Genomic DNA, 22,620 nt, shown 5'->3' on the forward strand with positions numbered 1-22,620 from the left:
TTAATAGTTGTACCTTTGGTAACATAAAAAAATCCTGGCTCATACTCCCCTGTTACAGGCTATTTCTAGAAAATTACTACTTAAGATTTAGTTTTTGTATGTTAGAGAAGTAAGTTATATTTGTTAGTCTAGGTAAATATGAGTAGGAAGACAGTAACAGATTGTTGTGTGTGTCATGTCCCTGTTTTTCGTGTGGGGTGGAGATAGATGAGCAATGGTGACAGAATTAAAACTCCTAATTTTTCTTATAGAGTCTGTTTCACAATTTTAAGGATGACAATCTAATGATAGGTGTTGACAAGTAGAGCGCTCACTCTTCTGATTTCGCTCTTTGGTTGATTAGAGAGAGCTGGTTAAAGATCACAGTCTTAATTTAGGGTCCACTTCCAAAGAGGTAACAGTTCCTGCTTCATAGAGTCCCTGGTTAGCCCCAGTGAGTGCCAATTATGGAATGTATATGAGTGGTGCCCCTTGGGGTTATCATGTGGCAACCCACATGCAAAACTGTAAATGTGTGCCAAAGACAAAGATCTCTAAACCAGAAATAAAATCCATGGTCAATATGTATTTTGTCTTTTTTTTTAGTCTAAAGGAAGTTCTGAATAGAATATCAACCAAGATTACATCACAAAAACTTTAAATGTATTTACAGAGTGAATAAGTTACATAGATCAACTTTGAATATGTTTCTGATGTGCAACCGGCTTACATGCACACAGCTAACACTTGACAGCATTAATCTGAAGGAGAAAACTTAAGAATGGCCCTTTACATATATATTACAAATAAAATATGACATTTCTTAAGTAACAAAGTGACAACTCATAGTTTATCTTTATGATTCTACTTGTGGCTATCCAGATGGATATTAAAATATGCATGCGTGACAGGTGAAAAGACTTGGAATTTATAATGTGAATTTCTTTAACTTTTTCTACAAAATGGCAAAGTTGGTTAAAATTAACACTCATCCTTTTGTAGTATAAATATGCTCATATAAGCAACCTTCTAGTAAAAAGCAGCCAAGACCCTTACAAAAAGGTCTATCTGGACCATATTTGGTGCTAGGGTCCTAATCACAGACTCCTGCAGAGATTCAGGGCTTTCAGAAACAGTAGCCTAGCAACATGAGAAAGGTACTTCATAGCAGCTCCTTTTAGATACAGTAATTGTATTCAAATTACAGTGTATATTAAATTGTCCATTTACAATTCCCTTTTCACATAAACAGGCTGTCAGCTTTTGACCGTCTTACAGTTTTCAGTGGCCAGCTTCATTCTGCCTGCCCCTTCCTCAGCCCACCAAAAAAAGAAAAAAGAAAAAAGAAAAAAGAAAAGGAAAAATAAAAGAATGTACAAGTTTTAGAATATAAAATATTTTTTTAGTGAAGAAAACATTGCACTTTTGCCAATCTAAAATTGTTTCTAGAAAGGAAGGTATTGTTCAGTGTAGTCAGCTTTGGTATGCAATGGAAGTCACTTTCTTCAGTAGTGAGTTGTATCTGCTCAGTAAAATAACACCTTTGTGCCACACAGCATAGCAGATGGAGTCTGTTCCAGAATGTTCTATGCTACCTTGGTTCTGATAGTATTGCTACACGTTGGAAGTTCTGTCATCCTGTTTAGAAAAAGTCCTACAGGTAACAAGAGGGAGAACAGTCTGACCAAGCCTTCTGAAGGCTGAAAAGACACTGAATGACGTCACCCCAGCATGACAGCACCCCCAGCTTGGAACCCATGGGGGATGGGAGGCTCCTGTCAGAGACTAGTGCCAGAAACACTGGAGTCTGGAAGAAAAGTAGTGAGGACCCGGTAACTCTGGGCCCTGCGAATCATGTCCCGGATCTCCATGTTCAGCTCCATCAGCTTGGTGCAGATTTCGGTCAGGCTCTGGTTAGACCCCACCAATGCGTAAGTACCCGTTTGTCCCAGAGTTTGATGACGGAAGTAAATATTCAGTAGTGTCTGGACCTCATCATCAGAACTGCTTCCAAAGATGTCATTGGGCCACAGACTTCTGCAGTCAAAAAACAGCATAGATTAGAGGCACTATTGGTTACAAAGTTGAGAGGTTATGAGCCTCTGAAGTATAAGCATATTACTTTTAAATAACCTGGCTTTGAGATATAGCTCACATACTACTATACAATTCAACCATCTGAAGCATACAATGCAGTGGCTTTTAGTATATTTGGAGTTTTACAAACATCACCATAACTGATGGTGGAATGTTACTGATTCTGATGAAAATATCTAAAGCTTCTAAATATCAGAACACAATTTGATAATCATAAAACATGTATTTGCTATGCATTCTGGTTCCAATGAATGTGACTATACTATGAAAATATAAGGGGAAAAGGATACATCCAAATAATAGTTTTCAAAGTATACCCCAACATAATTTGAACTGTTTCAACATTACAGGTATGACAAAAGACCAGAAGTAACACCTATATTTTAAACATGTAAGTTCTGAAATCTGATATAGCTGGCATGGTAATGGTAAAGATCTGAGAAGGATGTGTATAAAATATCTAGATGTCCCTTCTGTAGTGATTAACTATTAGGCATGCATTTCTTTTCACCGTTTCTAAAAGAAATAGTAGAGTTACCTGCATTCCCTGATTTGCCGTAAAGCCTTGCCAAGTTCATTGTTCTTCAGGCACTCCAGCATGGACTGGATGGCCGCTTCAGTGGATGTGAAGGTTGGCTCAGACCAGGCACCCTCTATATAGAGAGGGTCAGCTGCAATGGCCGCAGTGGCCTCCTTCAGGTTTTTCTTTAAGTCACTCAGTTCCCTGGACATATTTAGCAGCTGTTAAAAAATTTTTTACCATATTTAGTTGCAGGCTAGATTTTGCATCCCCAAGAGAGAAAATTTTCATTGGTCTGGTTAAGCATAAGCTTAATATCTTGGTAAACTAAAATTGAACAAATAAAACTACTACCTGGCATGTGTAGGGGGTCATATACATTGCATAAATTTCTGTATCAACTACTGGGATACTCTCCTTAGATGAAAGGTTAACATTTCCTTTAAACTGTTTTCTATTTAAGTAGAAGGGTATATCCAGAGTTAAAATGCATAAGACAACAGACTTGGGTAGAGCTGGGTTCAAATGCCAATTCTGCACTGTATTGTGGGACCATAGTCAAGTAAATAGACTTTTTTTTTTAAAGATTTTATTTATTTATTTGACAGAGAGAGAGAGAGCGAGAGCAGGAACACAAGCAGGGGGAGTGGGAGAGGGAGAAGCAGGCTTCCCGCCGAGCAGGGAGCCCGATGTGGGACTCGATTCCAGGACCCTGGGATCATGACCTGAGCCGAAGGCAGACGCTTAACGACTGAGCCACTCAGGCACCCAGTAAATAGACTTTTATGTGCTTCAGTTTTCTCTTCTGTGAGACTGAAGACATTACCTACCTCACAGGTAACTTTAAAGATGAGATGATGTATATAAAATGCTTAGTACACTTTGGCACATAAATGCTTAATAAGCATAATCATGAACATGGATCTTGTTTGAAAAATAACTTTTTCTCATTTGTATGCCATGGGAAAAGATGAAAGATATAATTTAAGGAAAAGGAAAAATCTCAAGATAATATTAGTATTCATTTTACAGAGGTAAGAGGTATTTTATCTCAAAATTACTGGTACCAAAAGATAAATCATAAAGAGAGAACCTATGTCACTTTTTAGTGCCCCCCAGATATATAATGGAAGTCAACTGTTTTGCGATTTGATCTCAAGAGCATTTTCAAAAAGTTGATGTGCATTTAAAGATTTGTTTTCCTTTGTAAGGTAAGTTGGTGCTGTCTTTTATTTTGGAAAGTTGATTTACCCAACATCTTCATCTTTCCTCATTCCCAGCTAGCTCACTGGACCATGTCTAGAACCAAAGCCCTCCAGAATTATTTGTCTTCACACAGATTACTATTAAATACAACTACCTACTCCAATACTAGGTTTAAAATTTACTGAGGTAATCCTTTTAAGTAAGGTATTAGAGGAGGAGCTTGGGAAGATGGTAGAGTAGGAGGATCCTGAGCTCACCTCCTCCCACGGACACAATGAGGCTACAACTACATATAATGCAACTCCCTCTGAAAACAACCTTAGGACTCGCAGAACAGTTCTTCCACAGCTAAAGATATAAAGAAAAGCCACATTGATAAGGGTAGGAGGGGCAGAGAACCAAACCCAGGGTGTGACGATCCATAAGGAGAAGGGATATCACAGAGGGTGTGCAGAGGTCTTTCCTGAGTGAGAGGATCAAGCCCCACATCAGGCACCCCCTGTCTTGGGGATCAGCATGGGGAAGATGAGTGCCTATAACATCTGGCTTTGAAAATCACTGAGGCTCCAGAAGAGTGGGAGGACTATAGTAAACTGAGACTCTGCTTTTAAAGGGCCAGCATATTATATCAGTCACTCCAAGACTCATTACAGAGTCAGTAGTATGAAGAGCACTTGGGTTATATATGAAGATTCATGGACTAATTTTAGGGCATGTGTCAGATAGGCAGGGATCTGTAGGAGCTTTCTCTGGGAATAGAAGTGTTGGTAGGCAACATTTTTCTTCCTCTCCTTAAGTCTGGCTGGCCTGATGCTGGTGGAAGCCAGTTCTGAAATTCTCCATCTACTTTGCTAGCACTGCTTGCCCTGCTCTGGCAGGTATTCCTCCTGCTACAGGGGGCAGGCAGCCTGCAGCAGCTGCAGCCAGGTGACTCAGCCAGCCTAGCTGGGGTCAGCCCTGCTCACCGACATGCCTGAAGCAGTCATGGCCCGGTCACAGAAGGCACACCCCTGGAATGCATGGTTCTGGTGACCAGGGGAATGCACTGCAGGGCTCCACAGGGACACCTTTTACATAAGGCCACTACTTTCAAGACATACTACACTGAAACAGAGGTAGAGGGAAGAGGGGAATATGTTCCAAATGAAAAAAGATAAAACCTCAGAAAAAGTACTAAACAAAACAGATAAGAGTTCAAAGTAATGGTCCTAAAGATATTCACTAGACTTGGGCACCTGGGTGGCTCAGTTGGTTAAGCGACTGCCTTTGGCTCAGGTCGTGATCCCGGGGTCCTGGGATCGAGTCCCACATCGGGCTCCTGGCTCAGTGGGGAGCCTGCTTCTCCCTCTGACCCTCTCCTCTCTCATGCTGTTTCTCTCTCGCTCGCTCTCTAATAAATAAATAAAATCTTAAAAAAAATTGAGTAGATGAACTTGTGAGGATTTCAACAAAGAAAAAATATAAACAGTCAGAGTTGGAGAATACAAAAACTGAAATGACAAATACAATAGAGGGAATTAAAAGTAATTAGAGATGCAGAAGAATGGGGGGTCAGTGATCTGGAAGACCGAGTAATGGACAGCACCCAAGCTGAACAGCAAAAAGAAAACTGAATTTTAAAAAACGAGGATAAGGGACCTTTAGACAACATCAGTTTTACTAACATTTATAGGGGTCAGAAGTAGAAGAGAGAGAGAAAGGGGCAGAGAATTTACTTAAAGACAGAATAGCAGACAACTTCCCTAACCTGGAGAATGAGACATCCAGGAAATACAGAGAGCCTCTAACAAGATGAACCCAAGGGAGGTCACATAATACTTAAAATGTCAAAAATTAAAGAGAGAATCTTAAAAGCAGCAATAGGAAAGCAATTAGTTACACAGGAGGGAAGCCTCATAAGGCTATAAGCTGAGTTCTTAGAAGAAACACTGAATATATCATGCCACTCCCTTTTGGCCTGCAAAGTGCTGATGAAAGGAAGAAAGTCTACAACCAAGAATACCCTACTTAGGAAGCTTATCATTCAGAATTGAAGGAGAGAGAGTTTCCCAGGAAAACAAAAGTTAGTTTATCACCACTAAACCAGTCTTACAAGAAATGTTAAAGAGACTTCTTTAAGCAAGGAAGAGTCCATAACTAGAAGACATTATGAAAGGAAAAAATTTCACTGGTAAACATATACCAAAGGTAGTAGTAGATCAATCACCTAGAAAGCTAGAAAGATGACTAAAAGAAAAAATAGTAAAGTCAATTATATCTACCGCAATTAGGTGATACACAAAATAAAGAGATCTAAAATATGATGTCATATACATAAAATGGGGTAGAATTAAAAATGTACTGCTTTTAGAATGTGTTTGAACTTAAGTGACCAACTTAAAACATACTGCTATATACATATACATAGAATGTTATATATGAATCTTATAGTAACCACAAGCCAAAAACATATTAGATACACAAAAAATGGAAAGCCAAGCATATCACTGAAAAGTCATCAAAAAAAAAAAAAAAGGAAAGAAAGAGAAGAACTACAAAAATAACCAGAAAACAACAAACTGCTATAAGGACATACCTATTATTAATTACTTTGAATGTAAATGGACTAAATGCTCCAATCAAAACACATAAGATAAATGAATGGATAAAAAGAAAAACAAGACCCATCTATATGCTGCCTACAGGAGACTCGATCTAAAGACACAGACTGAAGGTGAAGGAACAGAAAAGATATTCCATGCAAATGGAAATGGAAAAAAAAAAGAAAAGCTGGGATGGAAATACTTATACCAGACAAAATAGACTTTGAAACGAAGACTAACAAGAGACAAAGAATATGCTATTAAACCAATGGATCAAGGAAGAAATGAAGAGAAAATAAAAAAAATACCTTGAAACAAATGAATATGGAAACACATGGTTCAAAATCTACGGGACTTAGCAATAGCATTTCTAAGAGAAAGTTTCTGATACAGGCCTACCTCAAGAAACAAGAAAAATCTTAATCTAACCTTACATCTAAAGGAACTAGAAAAAGAAGAACAAAGCACAGTTAGTAGAAAGAAGGAAATAATAATAAGATTAGAGTAGAAATAAATGAAATGGAATATAAAAAAATAGAAACCTCAATGAAGCTAAGAGTGACTTATTAGAAAAGATAAAAACTTAGCATAATACCGTCTAGCTCCAGCCATGTTGTTGCAAATGGCAAGATTTCATTCTTTTTTTATGGCTGAGTAATATTCCATTATATATATATATATAATATATATATATATATATATATATATATTATATATATATACACCACATCTTTTTTATCCATTCATCAGCTGATGGACACTTGGGCTCTCATAATTTGGCTATTGTTGATAATGCTGCTATAAACATCAGGGTTCATGTGACCCTTTGATTTAGTATTTTTATATCCTTTCGGTAAATACCTAGTAGTATAATTGCTGGGTCACAGGATAGTTCTAGCTTTAACTTTTTAAGGAACCTTCACACTGTTTTCCAGAGTGGCTATACCAGTTTGCATTCCCACCAACAATATGAATGTTCCCCTTTCTCCACATCTTTGCCAACACCTGTTGTTTCTTGTGTTGTTAATTTTAGCCATTCTGACTAGTGTGAGGTGGTATCTCATCATGGTATGTTTTTTTTTTTTTAAGATTTATTTATTTTAGAGAGAGGGAGAGAGTGAGCATGAGTGGGGCGGGGAGGGGCAGAGGGAGAGAATCTCAAGCAAATTCCCCACTGAGCATGGAGCCTGACACTGGGCTTGATCTCACGACTCTAAGATCATGACCTGAGCCGAAACCAAGAGTCAGATGCTCCTATTAGATACACTAATATCTAGGTATCTAGGTGACTGAGCCACCCAGGCACCACTCTCATCATGGTTTTGATTTGTATTTCCCTGATGATGAATGATACTGAGCATCTTTTCATGTGTATTATGTTAAGCAAAATAAGTCAGTCAGAGAAAGACAAATACTTTATGATTTCACTCATATGGGATTTAAGAAACAAAACATATGAACATAGGGTAAGGGAGAAAGAAAAAAGAGGGAGGGAAACTATAAGAGACTCTTAAGTATAGAGAACAAACTGAGGGTTGATGGAGGGGAGATGGGTTGGGGGGGGCTAAATGGGTGATGGGTATTAAGGAGGGCACTTGTGATGAGAGCCCTGGGTGTTATATGTAAGTGATGAATCACTAAATTCTCCTCCTGAAACCAATATTACACTATATGTTAACTAGAATTTTTAAAAACTTGAAACAAAAAAAAATAAAATACACAATAAAAAAAGAAAAACTGATTAACCTTTAGCCAGACTCATCATGAAAAAAAGAGAGGACTTGAATGAATAAAATCAAAAGTGAAAGAGCTGTTACAACTGACAGCACAGAAATACAAAGGACTCTAATAGACTATTATGAAAAGTTATACACCAACAAATTGGACAACGTAGAAGAAATGGATAAATTCCTAGAAATAGTCTTCAAGACTGAATCAGGAATAGAAAATCTGAATAGACCTATTACTAGTAATGAAATTGAATAAGTAATCCAAAAACTCCCAACAAAAAATCCAGGACCAGATGGCTTCATGGGTGACTTCTACCAAACATGGAAAAATATTTAATACCTATCCTTCTCAAAGTATTCCAAAAATTGAAGCAGAAAGAATGCTTCCAAATTCATTGTACAAGGCCAGTATTATCCAGATATCAAAATCAGACAAGCACAGTACAGACAAAAGATTAAAGGCCAATATTCCTGATTCATATAAATGTAAAAATTGTCAACAAAACATTAGCAGAGTTCAATAATATATTAAAAGGATCATTTACCATGACCAAGGGATTTATTTCAGGGATGTAGGGATGGTTCAAGATCTACAAATCAATGTGATAAGCCATATTAACAAGATGAAAGATAAAAATTATGATTAATCTCAATAGATTAAAAAAAAGCATTTGACAAAATTCAGCATCCATTCATTAAAAAACTCAATAAAGTGGGTATAGAGGGAACATACATTAACATAATAGAGGTCACATATGACATACCTGTAGCTAATATCATACTCAACAGGGAAAAGCTCAAAGCTTTTCCTCTAAGATCAGGAACCCAAGCCAAGGATGGCCACTCTTGCCACTTTTATTCAACATAGAACTAGAAGTCCTAGTCACAGAAGTCAGACAAGAAGAAAAGGCATCCATATTGTTAAGGAAGACACTAAACTGTCACTATTTGCAGATGACATGATACTATACATAGAAAACTCTAAAGACTCCACCAAAAAACTATTAGAACTGATAAATGAATTCAGTAAAGTTGCAGGATACAAAATTAATATACAGAAATCCGTATATTTCTGTACACTAATAACGATAGGAGAAATTAAGAAAACAATCCTATTTACAATTCCATCGAAAAGAATGGAATACCTAGGAATAAATGTAAGGAGGTAAAAGATCTACACTCTGGTAACTATAAAACATTGATGAAAGAAACTGAAGAGGACACAAACAAATGGAAAGTTATACCACACTCATGAATTGGAAGAAATAATATTTTAAAAATGTCAATACTACCCAAAGCAATCTATAGCTTCGGTGCAATTCCTGTCAAAATACCACAGGCATTTTTCATAGAACTGGAACAAATAATCCCAACATTTGTGTGGAACAACAGAAGAGCCCCAATAGCCAAAGCAATTGTGAGAGAGAACAACAAAGCTAGAGGTTTGTTGTTCTCTAGCTTTGAACTCCCAGAGTTCAAACTATACTACAATAGTAATAGTAATAGTAATCAAAAACATATGGTACTGGAACAAAAAGATACATAGATGCTTGGAACAGAACAGAGGACCTATAAATAAACCCATACGTACACAATTAATTGACAAGGCACAAATATATGATGGAGAAGAAAAAAAATCTTTTCACTAAAAAGTGTTCGCAAAATTAGACCACTTTCTTATGTCATGTACAAAAATAAAATGAATTAAAGATTTACACGTAAGACCTGAAACCATAAAACTCCTAAAAGAAAACATAGGCAGTAAACACTTGGGCATTGGTCTTGCCAATATTTTTTTGGATAGGTCTCTTCAGGCAAGGGCAAAAAAAGCTGAAATAAACAATTGGGACTACATGAAACTAAAGTTTTTGCACATCAAAGAAACCATAAAAAAATGAAAAAGCAACCTATTAAATGAGAGAAGATATTTGTAAATGATGTATCTGATAAAGGGTTAATCTCCAAAATATGTAAAGACTCATACTATCTGATGAAAAAAATGGGCAGAGGACCTGAATAGACTTTTTTCCAAAGAAGATCTACAGATGGCCAACAGTCCAATGAAAAGATACTCAACATCACCAATCATCAGGGAAAATGCAAATTGAAACCACAATGAACTATATCACCTCACAGCAGTCAGAATGGCTAATATCAAAAATATAAGACCAAGTGTTGGGAAGCATGTGGAGAAAGGAAGCCCTTGTGCACTGTTTGGAGGGATGATAAATTGGTTCACCACTGAAAAACAGTATGGAAGTTCCTCAAAAAACTAAAAATAGAACTACCCTATGATCCAGTAATTCCACTACTCAGTATTTTATCCAAAGGAAACAAAAGCCCTAATTTGAAGAGATAAATGCACCCCTTTGTTTACTGCAGGATTATTTACAATAGCCAAGATATGGAAGCAGCCCAAGTGTCCATTGATAGATGAATGGATAAAGATGTGCACGCGCACACACACACACACACACACAATGGATAACTGCACAGCCATAAAAAGAATGAGATCTTGCCTTTGTGACAACATGGATGGACCTAGAAGGTATTATGCTAAGTTAAGTGAGTCAGATGGAAAAAGACAAATACTGTATGATTTCACTTATATGTGGAATCTAAAAAAGAAAACAAACAGGTTCAAATATAGAGAACCAACTTGTGGTTGCCAGAGGGGAGGGGAGTTGGGGGATGGGTGAAAGATGTGAAGGGGATTAAGAGGTACAAAGTTCCAGTTATAAAGTCACAGGGATGAAAAGTACAGCATATAGAGTAAATAATATTGTAATAATTTTGGGGACATAGGGAAGCTACATTTGTTGGGGTAGCATTCCCTAATGTATATAAATGTCAAATCACTAAGTTGTATGCCTAAAACTAATATTGACATAATACTGTATGTCAAGTATACTTTAATTAAAAAGAATATTAGAGTATTTTATATATATAATTTTTAAGTTTGAAAGTCAGTATCTTAATTATTTCAAAGCTAGGGATGTTTTATATACTATGTGTATGTGTGTATAGCCATTTAAGACTTCCCTAGATTTAAAATAATTAAGGAGAAATTCACTTTAAATTTATTAGATTGAAATAATTATGCATAATATATATACATGATAAGAATACATAATTTTATTACTCTAAAGTGAAACCTGAATTGCTCTTAAATATGGGAAATGACATGAGTTACATTTAATGTGCGTTATTTTTTGAGCAGAGATGGAGTCTAAGGTTCCTGTTAATATTTGCTAGAATAGCAAACTTCATCTTGACAACATGTCCTATAACTTGCATTAACTGTGTTCTCTTTAATAATTTGTAATTCTGTGGAGGAAGCCTGGTTTGTGAAGAGATCTTCATACCCCTCCCTTGAAATTGGCATTTAAAAGTATACTTAAAAACTATTCAGTCATTTTCCTTTTATCAAACTAAGTGATAAATATGGTAACAAGGCTGTCATGTGTGTTTCCTCCTCTACCCTCCTCCGATGTGAGGTTTCTTGGGCTCCGTCCTCACCCCACTGCTCTTGGTAGGATGGGCTGTTCACGGACGACCAGCACATCTGCACCTTTAGTCCACATCTCTCCTCTGACCTCAGATCCTCCCATTGAACTGCTTGCAAGACGTCATTAAACCTGGGCATGGTCTAGTAGGCCGATATAGTCCCTGACCAACACGCGTGGATGTATAGTGGCCTCAGTCCTCCTTTATCCCTGCGTCAGCTGTGCTACCACGGGTCACCTGGTTCATCGAAGATGGAACCTCAGCATTGCCCTCGACTTTTTCTTCTCCTTCATTCCTCATCCTGACCCCTAATCAGTTTCATTGGCCTTTTGTGCTAAGTCTTTCTTTCATTTTCTGTCCTCTCTCCATACCTAGCCCTTCTGTCCTGGTCGAAACCCTCATCCTTGTCTGAGCTATTTCAACAACCTAGTGACTAGTCTCCTGTCTCCAGCCTATGTGTCATCAAATTCACCCTTCCCTGCCATAAAAATCTAAAACATTCCCAGGCACAGTATCTTCCGTCATCTAACCCTTACCTATCTCTTGTGCCTGATTCTTCCTTTTTGGTTTGCATTTCATATTCTAGCAATACTAAATTGCTTGTACTTGGGGCGCCTGGGTGGCTCATTTGGTTAAGTCTTTGACTCTTGGTTTCAGTTCAGGTCATGATCTCCGGGTCCTGGGATGAAACCCCGTGCTCAGGAGGGAGTCTGCTTCTCTCCCCCTCCCTCTACCCCTGCTCGTGCTTTCTCTCTAAAATAAATAAAATGTTTAAAAAAAATAAGTTCCTTTTGCTTCCTTTTTTAAGAAGATTTTTATTTATTTATTTGAGAGTGGGAGAAGCAGACTCCCCACTGAGCAGGGAGCCGGACACAGGGCTCGATCCCAGGACCCTGGGATCATGGCCTGAGCTGAAGACAGACACTTGACCAACTGAGCCACCCAGGCGCCCCTGTAGTTCCCTTCTCTTTTTTACCACTTTATGCTCATGCTGCAGCTGCTTAATGGAACATTTCTCCTTAGCCCTCACTTCTTCTAACTCCATCTCCTTCTTTAAGAATCAGCTCAGGTGTGATTTCCCCCAGAAAGCTTTCCTATTTCAACCTCCTCACCTCCAGCTGAATTAGATGCTTGACCTTTGCGCTTCCACCATATCCAGTGTACATCACCATTATTTCACTTACTTTGTTGCAGTAATATTTCTTCACTTCTAGGAAAATTTTGGCTCTCTTGGAAGTAGTATGTTTGTTACTTTTAAAAATATTAAAGCATCCTAATGCTAAGCAGGACAGCGCAACTGAAGAGAATCAAACGTCATGTAGGTATTTACTTCTTATCTGAATGTTAGGGCAAGTATGAAAAAGTAAATATAAAGAAGAAAAACCATAACACAGGAATTTTTTCAAAGAAGGATGTCCAGAACCAGGGTCAGGATCAGAGTGGGCCAAGTGAGGCCTCTCGGCATAGCAGCAGGTGAGGCACTCACTCAGGGTTGTCCTTAAATTTTGTGCCTCAGCTAGTCACTTGCTTTGCCCTAGTCCTGGCACTGCCAAACGAGAGCGGAAGGAAAGACAACACATATTTAAGTCTTGTGTTTGAGCAAATCAGTTATGTGGGAATAAAATCACTTGGACAGTTATAAAAGGGCTGGGGGGAGAGACCAAAAGGAAAAGAATGATTTTCATGGTAAGACTTGGCATCGGGAGGTGTGCGGCTCACCTCTGGCGTGGAGCTGACTTCGTGCACCTGGCCGATGAGCTTACAGTAGGACTGAAAAAGCAGCAGCAGCTGGAAGTGCAGCTTATATAACCTCTGGCACAGTTCCAATTGCTAAAGAGAGAGTGTGCATGGGAAGAAACAGTTATTAAGGATCATTCTTGTATAACAAGAGAAATCTCGGTGGAGAAAAACATTTTTTTTTTTTTTTACATCAAGGAAACAGAACTAGCTGTTATTATTCCAGATGAAACAGAACAACAAAATGCAGCCAATAAATATCAGTGAGAAATTCACAATACAAGATAGAATAGCTCCTGGAAGATGACTAATTAGGAGGAGTTGCCATAAAGGGACTCAGTGAATCACCGGATTTTCATTATGTTTGCCAATTAAATCCCTACAAATTATAGCTGTGGTCATCTTAATTGCAGTTGTCTTAATTTTTATAAGCTAAAATTGTTTTAAAAAGCAAAAACAATTATGAAAAGTATATTTGAAAGGCAAAACATTTAAGTCATCCTAGGTGTTAAATTTGTAAATTCAGCAACTGGGGGGGTTACTCCATGTGACAATTTTGGCTGCCTTTTAGAGTGCAGACACTCATCTCAAAGTCTGTGTAAACACAACAGTCAGTCATATGATCCTCTAAGGTGTTGTATCAGTTTTAGTGACAATGCTTCTACTCAGTGCTTAGTAAATATTTGTGGAATTACAGAGTTAAAAAGGGGCTACAAGTGCTAGGAGAAAAGAGAAATTAAGGGAACATTCAAAACTTTGTGTGGAAAGAACATTAAAAAGGAGTCATACAAAATGGCCCTTGAGCCCTATAGCTACCTCTGGAATTTAAAATGTTTTCATTATATGGCTTAGGTCTACTATGAGGGAAAAATAAATCTTGAGTAATTCCAACACCAACGATCATACTACTCTTTGAGCTGTATCTGCTTGTAATGGGCTCTACACTTTGCCCGTTTTACTCTAAGAATGAGTTAGCTCCTAGGTGGTGGATGGCAATTCTGTGGAAGAAAAGAGCAGCCTTCACGAGATACAATTTCATGGCTCAGCAGTCACCAGGGAAAGTGGGTTAAATATGTGGCGTCAACGAAACATGTCACTGTTCAGTGTTCAAATGTGGTTAAGTAAGGATAAATAGGGCCTTTCTTTTGCTAATGGACTATAAAGAACTCAGCTCAGAATTGAGAGCTTCTGAGGTCTCTTAAAATTGCTCCCCCAAATCAGTTTAGGGAGAGAAATGACAAGAATTTAAATTTAGGCTTTAGGAAGACTATCCAATTAATAGTGCTAATAGAATTTTGATCCTAATTGTTAAAAGTTACAAAAGTCCGTGCTAAGGCTATGCTCAATGAAGTTTTCTTTTGTCTTGTCCTTTCCCTGGCTCCTGGGGGGAAAATAACAATTCTAGATTTAGACTGATTTGATCTCTCAATGCTGATACCAAACACAAGTTTAAAGAAGTAGCTACACTCATTAGTTAACCCAAACTGGATCTTTGGTTGTTTTAGTCAAGCATTTTGTTTTTTGATCATTTAAACCTTTCTTTATGGAAATCTTTTAAAATCTGATGTAAAAGATAACTGCCAGAGACTTGCGGATAAATAAAAAAGTATTTTTAAAAACATAATGTTACCTTCACAAATTTAAGGTGAAACCTAGCTATGAAAACTCCGACCTTTGTTATAGTGCTGGTTATTACTCAAGATATCCCACTGATAGTATGAGAGTTCATAGCAACTTAAGTTTCTACTATGGGACGAAAGCAGCCCAGAATGCTACTAATTCACTGCACGTCTCAGTCTACCAAATAAAATAAAATGAAACGCAAAGGGGAAAACATGCTAAGAGCTAGAATAGTAACCGTAAAAATAAGATTTGTTATGGGTCCATGCCTAAAATGGACAAAGAGTATGAAAGAAAGTTAACTTACTGCAAGAGATTCCATTTGCTACACAGCAAGCATGGCACAGGAAACAAAGGAAAGGAAAGAAAGTACAGGGTCAGTGTAATGCATGCAACGGAAAGCATGGCCCTCTTCCAAGAGCAGAACCGTCAGCAGTATTAGCATTGCTTGCCCAAACTCGATCAATGGTTGCACATCTTGTACCCATTCAACATGCACAGCGGTCCAGTTAAAAAGAAGCTTGAATGGGAAACATATCACTGAAAAATAATTGGTAATCGTTTAGACTCTCTGATTAGTTGGTTTAGGTTTTGTCAGTCTTGGAGACCAGAAGTCAAAACTTTTATTGCTTGAAGGTTTTAGTGTTTAACTGTGAATAATATGTGAATGGAGTAAAACGGTGAGGAGACCAACTGAGTAATCTGAAAGAACTGGAGCCCCAACAAATTATACTTTTGCTACCCGTTAGTTAAGGCAGAGTCTTTAATCTGTTTGACTTCCTATCTGCTAAACTATGACAATCCAATTAACATATAATTAACAATCTAAGTGGCTTTTCATTTAGTCAGATTGCCTTCCTCGTTAAGAATATTTTATAGGACTGCGAGATATAGTCATTTCAAAGGAGTAAACCTAGTCTGTATACTCCCAAACAAGTGTGAGATTTGACAAGTAATTTTCTTGTATTTCATTTGTAATAATTTTGTTCTCAATTTCTAAAAGTAATCTAGAACTGGTGGATAGTTTAGAATAATATAAATTTGTAACTGAGCCATGTTCAATTATGGCTTCCATTTTTTGGTGTCATCATATCCTAACCATAGACTTGGCTTTAAGGAAAGTGTGGGTGTGTTGGAAAGATGATCAGAGTCTGACAGAATATTAAAAAAAAATCAATTTGGCCATTCCTAATTATGGATCAATATATCTGGTTCTGGATTTTCAAAATATTTAAAGACATATCTAACTTAGTTTCTAATCCTTAATAGGAAAATCACTTATTTTAAAGTTCTTTCTAAAATAAATCTCTGGGTTATTATCAGTTTAATGTATTATACTTTATATGTGGTACACTACACACACAAAATAAAACTATCAAATTATTTATTAGTATCTTCAAACATAAAGCCCCACCACTACCAACCCCCCCAACACCTTCTCCTAACCTCCGAGGGTCTCTTCTTGCCTCACCTGTTACTCATATCCTATGAGTTGGGCACACTGATGACTACTGTATTATGTTTATTGAGTAGTTTTTTGGACCTTGGCCATGAATATCTTTCAAAGCATTGAAAGATGAATACATTGAAGCCTGTGATGCAGATTACACAGCCTGAGGTATTTACTATTTTCAAGAAGACTTTATGCCTAGACGTTTTAATGACCAAACCTTAAGTTACTGAAAAAACTGCTATCTTTCTACTGTTTTCCAAAACAAGGTTGTAATCCAAGAAGGCCATCAAATCAGTTAAAGCAGAATGTCCTCTGTTCAACAAAGGCAAATGAGACTTTTTGACTCCAGCTTGGTGCTGAGGAATTTAATGTCCATGAATGCCTCCCACTCAGCTCTCAAGGAACAAAACTGTATTTCTTGGGGGATGGCCAAGTTGACGCACACCAGTTCTCAATATCCTTCTTAAACGCTCCCTTTTAGGTAGGTTGGTGCAAGCCGCCTTGCTATTTATTATCTTAGAATCCTTTCCTAGGCCAAAGGCTGGGGCCTCATTTGCATTTAGAGCTCCCCAAAAGATAGTGAAAAATACCTTTCTAGGGGGCAATTTTATGGCAAATGTTAAAACCTTTTATCCCTTTTGTGCTAATGTTTTCCTGTATCCAGGTTTTAAGAATAATCTCTTCATAAGTCTTTATGAACGTATTTATGTTTTGGTGACTTCAGATTCTTTTGAAAATGTTATGGGAATGGCACCGTTTCATTTGGTCAGAAGGATTTTCTTCAAGCCCTGTTCCTGCGCTCCTAATATAACTTGATTTATAAATTGGATTTAGAGGTATGTTTTCTCAAAACAAGAAGAAAATATCAAGAAACCAAGATGTTAAAAACTGATCATAGACAGGGTAGCTTAAAAGCCCAGAATAATCTTTGTTTGTTAACAGTAGCATAGCCATTCTTGTTTCTCTGTATTCTTCTCTAAATGAGTTCTATGCTTAGGACATAGCCAGTCAGGCAAAAATTTGAGAAATGTTTGTCATGACAGAAGATGAGCCACAGCGTACTGTAATAGCTATTGTTTTCATCATAGTTAATCTCTAAAAGCCACTGGTTTAAATTAAATGGGATAAAATTTAGACAACCTAGCCTCAGAATACATAGATGTATCTCATCTCCTAAATAGGTATACCTACCTCCTAAGTAGGTATAATCAACATGTGCTCGCCTGTTGCTAATATCACTTGGGTTTGGCTCACTGATTGTATTGTGTATGCTGAGTAGTTTTTTGGACCTTGGCCATGGATATCTTTCAAAGCTTTGAAAGACAAATACCTTTAAGCCTATGATACAGATTACACAGCCTGAGGTATTTACTATTTTTAAGAAAACTTTAACGTCAGCAGACACTTCTTTTCAGTCAACGCGGGGAAGAGGATTCCTTACAGAAGAGTAATTGACTCTCTCTGAAGGGTGCTGTTTAATGGGTTACAGTTTAACTGCAGAAACTGCAACTTGTTCAGTTTGTTTAAGAACAGAGGTTGCAGGCTTCTCGTGCATAGATTAGTGTCCAAAAAAGACCCTAGTAGTTGGAATGATGATTGGAATATAAGATGAAATGTAGCTGGGCTAAATGTAAGTGATTGCACTTGAGTCCGAAGAGTCAAATATTCAAGTAGTGCTCAGAAATACCTGTTGAATTGGGACTGTGCCAACTAAAATCACTTATAGTGAGTGAAATGGAAACATCTCCAGCTTTGCCAGGGCCGGCCCTACAGGACCCGGGAGGTGAGCCGTATTCATTAGTTGAAAGGCTAAGGCTCGTGCTGCCATCGGAGCACTTGGAGCGGGGGTTCTTCTTCCCGACCCACATTTCTGTCCCCTTGAAACTACCTAGTGGTAGCCACTCCAGATGAATTCCATAGGAAATGGAGAGGTCGGTGGAAACCCAAATTCTTAATGAGAAGGGCTGTTCTAGGGTCATGAAGAGTTTTGTCCCTCCTGCTCAGGCTGAGAAAACATGGGTAAAGCAGGGTCTGCAAATCAGTGAAACTGCTTTCATGAGACACATGCAGATCATACTCCTCGTCTTACATTCTATTTAGCGTATGCCGTGCGTTATTCTAGGAGAATGGCTATTATAATCACCCGGAAGCCTAAATCATTGACTAATCACGCCTGTCTTTTAAAATAAGCCTTCTCTCAAAAATACTTCCCAAGTATTAGAGACGCTTTTTTTCTTTTTTTTAAAGAAACCGTTTTGTCCATGCACCGAGAATTCTCTAACAGACACCTGAGTGAGCCAGTTCAACAGACAGGCTCTTGCGTCTTGTATAGAGAGAGACGTTTCTCACACAGGCAAGAGTAACACACTCTCAAGCAGGTGCTAACGGGTGGCCCATTTTTCTTGAAACACACAGCCCTGTCTGGCTTTCCACTTCCCCAATTAAGTACAGCGACACATTTTTCTATTATAAGAAAAACAGCAGTCCAAGCATCATGATGATTGGCACCTGGCTGTTGCCTTCAGGATTAGGAACTCAACACTGCACTGGGAAATGGTGGACAGCACACCAGAGGGGCAGCTGATGTTCAGCCCAAGCTTGCGGCCGCCATATAACAAGGCAGGCCCAGTGTTGCTGGCTCCTTTTTCAGAGACGGCATTCTGTTGTGAATGTATGCGTATGTGTGGACGATTTTAATTTTTAAATGTCAGGCCAATTAAGAAAACATCGTACAAGCTTAATAAAACATGTCTGTGAATTGGGTTACAAGTGTACAATCTACCAGTGTAACCCTTTTATATTATTTTGACGTCTGCAACTTCATGTTAAGAATACAAGAGAAATTGGGGGCGCCTGGGTGGCTCAGTTGGTTAAGCGACTGCCTTCGGCTCAGGTCATGATCCTGGAGTCCCAGGATCGAGTCCCGCATCGGGCTCCCTGCTGGGCAGGGAGTCTGCTTCTCCCTCTGACCCTCCTCCCTATCATGCTCTCTGTCTCTCATTCTCTCTCTCGCAAATAAATAAATAAAATCTTAAAAAAAAAAAAAAAAAGAATACAAGAGAAATTGGAAAATAAATATTTGACACCCAGCAAGGAGTTATATTCCCTTCTACAGACCCATCCATAGTGACTCCTCACTTAGGCCACTTGTTTGAAATGACCACAAATGAGCTTGTGGCAATGACCAGTCGGGGCTGGGTAGGGCTTGGGGGTGGGAAGACTCCATACGCCTGCGTGTCCACCATCACTATCTCTGGCAGACTGACCTCTCTAAGAGCTCAAGAATTTACTCTGCTAAGTTCAGTAAGCCAAGTTACTAATCCTTTCCTAAAGTACACACTTCTCTGAAACAGAAACACTCCTGTAATAATCACTGGCACGTTTACTCCACAATCTGCATTCAGACATAGATTCTGTGAACCTTAAGGTCACTTCCCATCCCCATTCCACTTGCCTCCATGCTCAGAATAATTGGCAACTTCAAACTGTTCCAGAAGACAGGGAACCTGACTAAACAAAAGAGTTGGAGAGAATCACTTGAGGGTAAGCTGTCCTCTGAGGTCAAACATTTGTTGGGTAACCGTAGCTCTAATTAGCATAATAATATCTCTGCCAACTCTGGACATAAGATTGTTGTTTCAGTGGAGTGACACCATCATCCATCCTCAAGGCCCACCTTTAGTAGCGTGTAAAGATTCCCCCCCCCCCCATTTGCCCTCATGGCCCATTTTTGGCCTTCTTGGGAGTGTTCTCTGCAATGGGAACGCAGTCTTTCTCATTTCTACACTCCCCCCTGTGCCTAGCCAGACCTCACATTCAGCAGTGGTTCAGGTAAGGTGGGTGGGATTAGAGAATGTGCGGTTTGAGCTGCATGCCCAGTGGCCAAACTACTTCCAGGGTCTACTAAGAAAACAGAATTTAACAGTATCCCGACAATTTAAACAAATCACCCAAGCCTTGCCTGACTCAGTGGGAGAGCACCTTCTCCGGTAGATAGTATACAATTTGCATTCCAGACCAGCTTTGACCTCAGAACTGTCACACACAAAGGACCAAAAGCATCTTCTCCAGGATATTTGTTCATTGTCTGGGTTTTCTGGTCATCAGTGTGTCCATGAGCCACACAGGAAATTCTAATGCACTGAGCTAATACCAGTAATGGGAAGAGAGCTGGGTTGGTTTTGCAAAAATGCTGGAAACATTAGACTCAGAATTTGGCCTTAATGTTGACCTTTTCCTAACAAGCCCACTTTCCTCCCTGCTGGGTGTTTTATGCAGGTTCCTAAAACCATACAGACTTTTAGACAGATGCTGGAAATTGTCCTCTATCTTTTTTCTATGTGTATGTTTTTACCTTTAAACTAAGTTAGAGAAAGTATGAACTCTGGGGATGGGAAGAATCTGGCCTGCAGACGTAGCCTCTCAGCCTTAACTTTCTTATCTGCAAAATTGGAAAAACCATTCCAAGGACTGTTGTAAAACATCAAATGTGTTTTTATATGCACAGTGCTTGAAAACAGTTTCTTCTTTCCACATTTGTATTTTCCAGCCTTTATTATAATGCTAACAGAGTTGCCACATATAAATACTTGAATGAAGAAATGAAGTCTAAAAACAAGAAAATGGACGAGAAGAAACGCGACTACAACACAGATGCACAGAAAGGGGGGGATGAGGAGGAAATGAAAAAGAAAAAAAAACAGTAAGAGGTAAGAAGATTAAGCAAAAACAACAGAAATCTTTCTTCAAGGGACGTGGAGAAGAAATGGGGGGGAAAAGGGCAACTGAACAAAAGAAAACCACAAAAATAAACTGTGAGCACAACAGAGACACATAGTTGAAAATTGGAATGTTTGGGAAGGAGGATAATTTAACTGGAAGTCCTGAGTTTTTAGATTTAACCAGGAAGCTGTAAACAAATGAACAAATAAATAATAGATTTTGTTTTAACCCTCATTCCCAAAAATCTGCAATGTATTAATGCATTTTCCTGATGGAGATTTGATTATAGAGAATATAACAGAGTTAGATGATTGAGGGTAAAAGTTTAGATAACTTTTTATAGTCCTAGACAAACTGTATCATGAACTAGACTAGGTTTTTGCTAATTTTAAGTCATAACTTGATAACTTTTCTCTGGATTGAATTTATTTTAATAGCAGAGTATAGTGGAGGGAGGATTGGGCCTGGAATCAAAAGGCGTGGGTGCTACTGGGTGGCCAAAAAATCTGTAACATATCCTCTGTGTGTGTGTGTGTGTGTGTGTAATGTGTAATGTATTTAACACGTTACTTTTGGGGTATGCTCATGGCTCAGGTTATTCAGTGAAAATCAGAGTCACAAGTCATTTAAGGCAGCACATCACAGATACATATGCAGGGACTGATGGAAAGGCTAGAGTCTGTTGTATTTTGAACTGCACATTCAGCTATGCTTACTGGGGACATCTCATGTGATGTCATAAAACCCATATTTTTAAAATGTAATATAGATACACCATTTGTTATGTACATTTGCCTGTTTCCAGATGTTGTGGGCAGGCCATGTTTTAGCCCGTTGCCTATCAACCATGAAGCCTTGGACCAGTCAAGCTTGGTTTCCTTGGTTTCCTTATCTAAAATGGGGCTGTTGCTGCCTGCCCCGCCTCCCACACCCCAGAAGATCAATGACGTCAGGGATATGAAAGTTTTCTGTAAGACACAACATGAAACAGAATGTCCTCAAGAAGGGCAGTGATGTGGAAATGCAATCCACATGTTAGAACCCTATCTAGATATTTCTCAGTCTTGTAGTTTGCTTGTTCAACCTCTTCACTAACACTTACCAAGGGGCTGACCTGGGGACTCACCCACAGCAAGGATAGTTACTCTCAGGACTGCAGACTTGTTCAAAACAATTACCAGATGGAATTGAACCACTGGTATTCTGTTGAAAATTTTTACCCCTCAATGTTTTTTTGTTTGTTTGTTTTTACACCTTAGTAAAGCACTGTGTGTCTAACACAGGAAGATGGTTTCTCATCCTCCGAAGGGTGCACAGTCCAAAATGCTTTTTCAGTAGCGGTGAGGTAATGCCAAGGTAGCACCTCTGCCTGACTGGGCAGCAGCCGCCTCACCTGACTTCCCTAATCCACTCTGGCGCACTTCAGCCTGTTTCCAGAGTAGAATGCAGGAGCCTGACTCTAATCCT

General features: G+C 38.5%; 1 protein-coding gene across 1 annotated transcript in view; it reads right to left on the bottom strand.

Annotated features, from left to right (window-relative positions):
• Nucleotides 1-1,144: 1,144 nt before the first annotated feature.
• The window catches only part of FRY (FRY microtubule binding protein), a 259,681-nt gene continuing 238,205 nt past the window's right edge, over nt 1,145-22,620 (bottom strand). The window contains exons 59-61 of the mRNA XM_044913570.1: nt 13,341-13,451; nt 2,615-2,817; nt 1,145-2,016 (exon numbers count right to left, since the gene is read on the bottom strand). Of these exons, the coding sequence (XP_044769505.1) occupies nt 1,758-2,016; nt 2,615-2,817; nt 13,341-13,451 (573 nt within the window). The 3' untranslated portion in view covers nt 1,145-1,757. The remainder of the gene's footprint in view (nt 2,017-2,614; nt 2,818-13,340; nt 13,452-22,620) is intronic.

The sequence above is a fragment of the Neomonachus schauinslandi genome, chromosome 3 (assembly GCF_002201575.2).
Source record: "Neomonachus schauinslandi chromosome 3, ASM220157v2, whole genome shotgun sequence".
Classification (NCBI taxonomy): domain Eukaryota; kingdom Metazoa; phylum Chordata; class Mammalia; order Carnivora; family Phocidae; genus Neomonachus; species Neomonachus schauinslandi.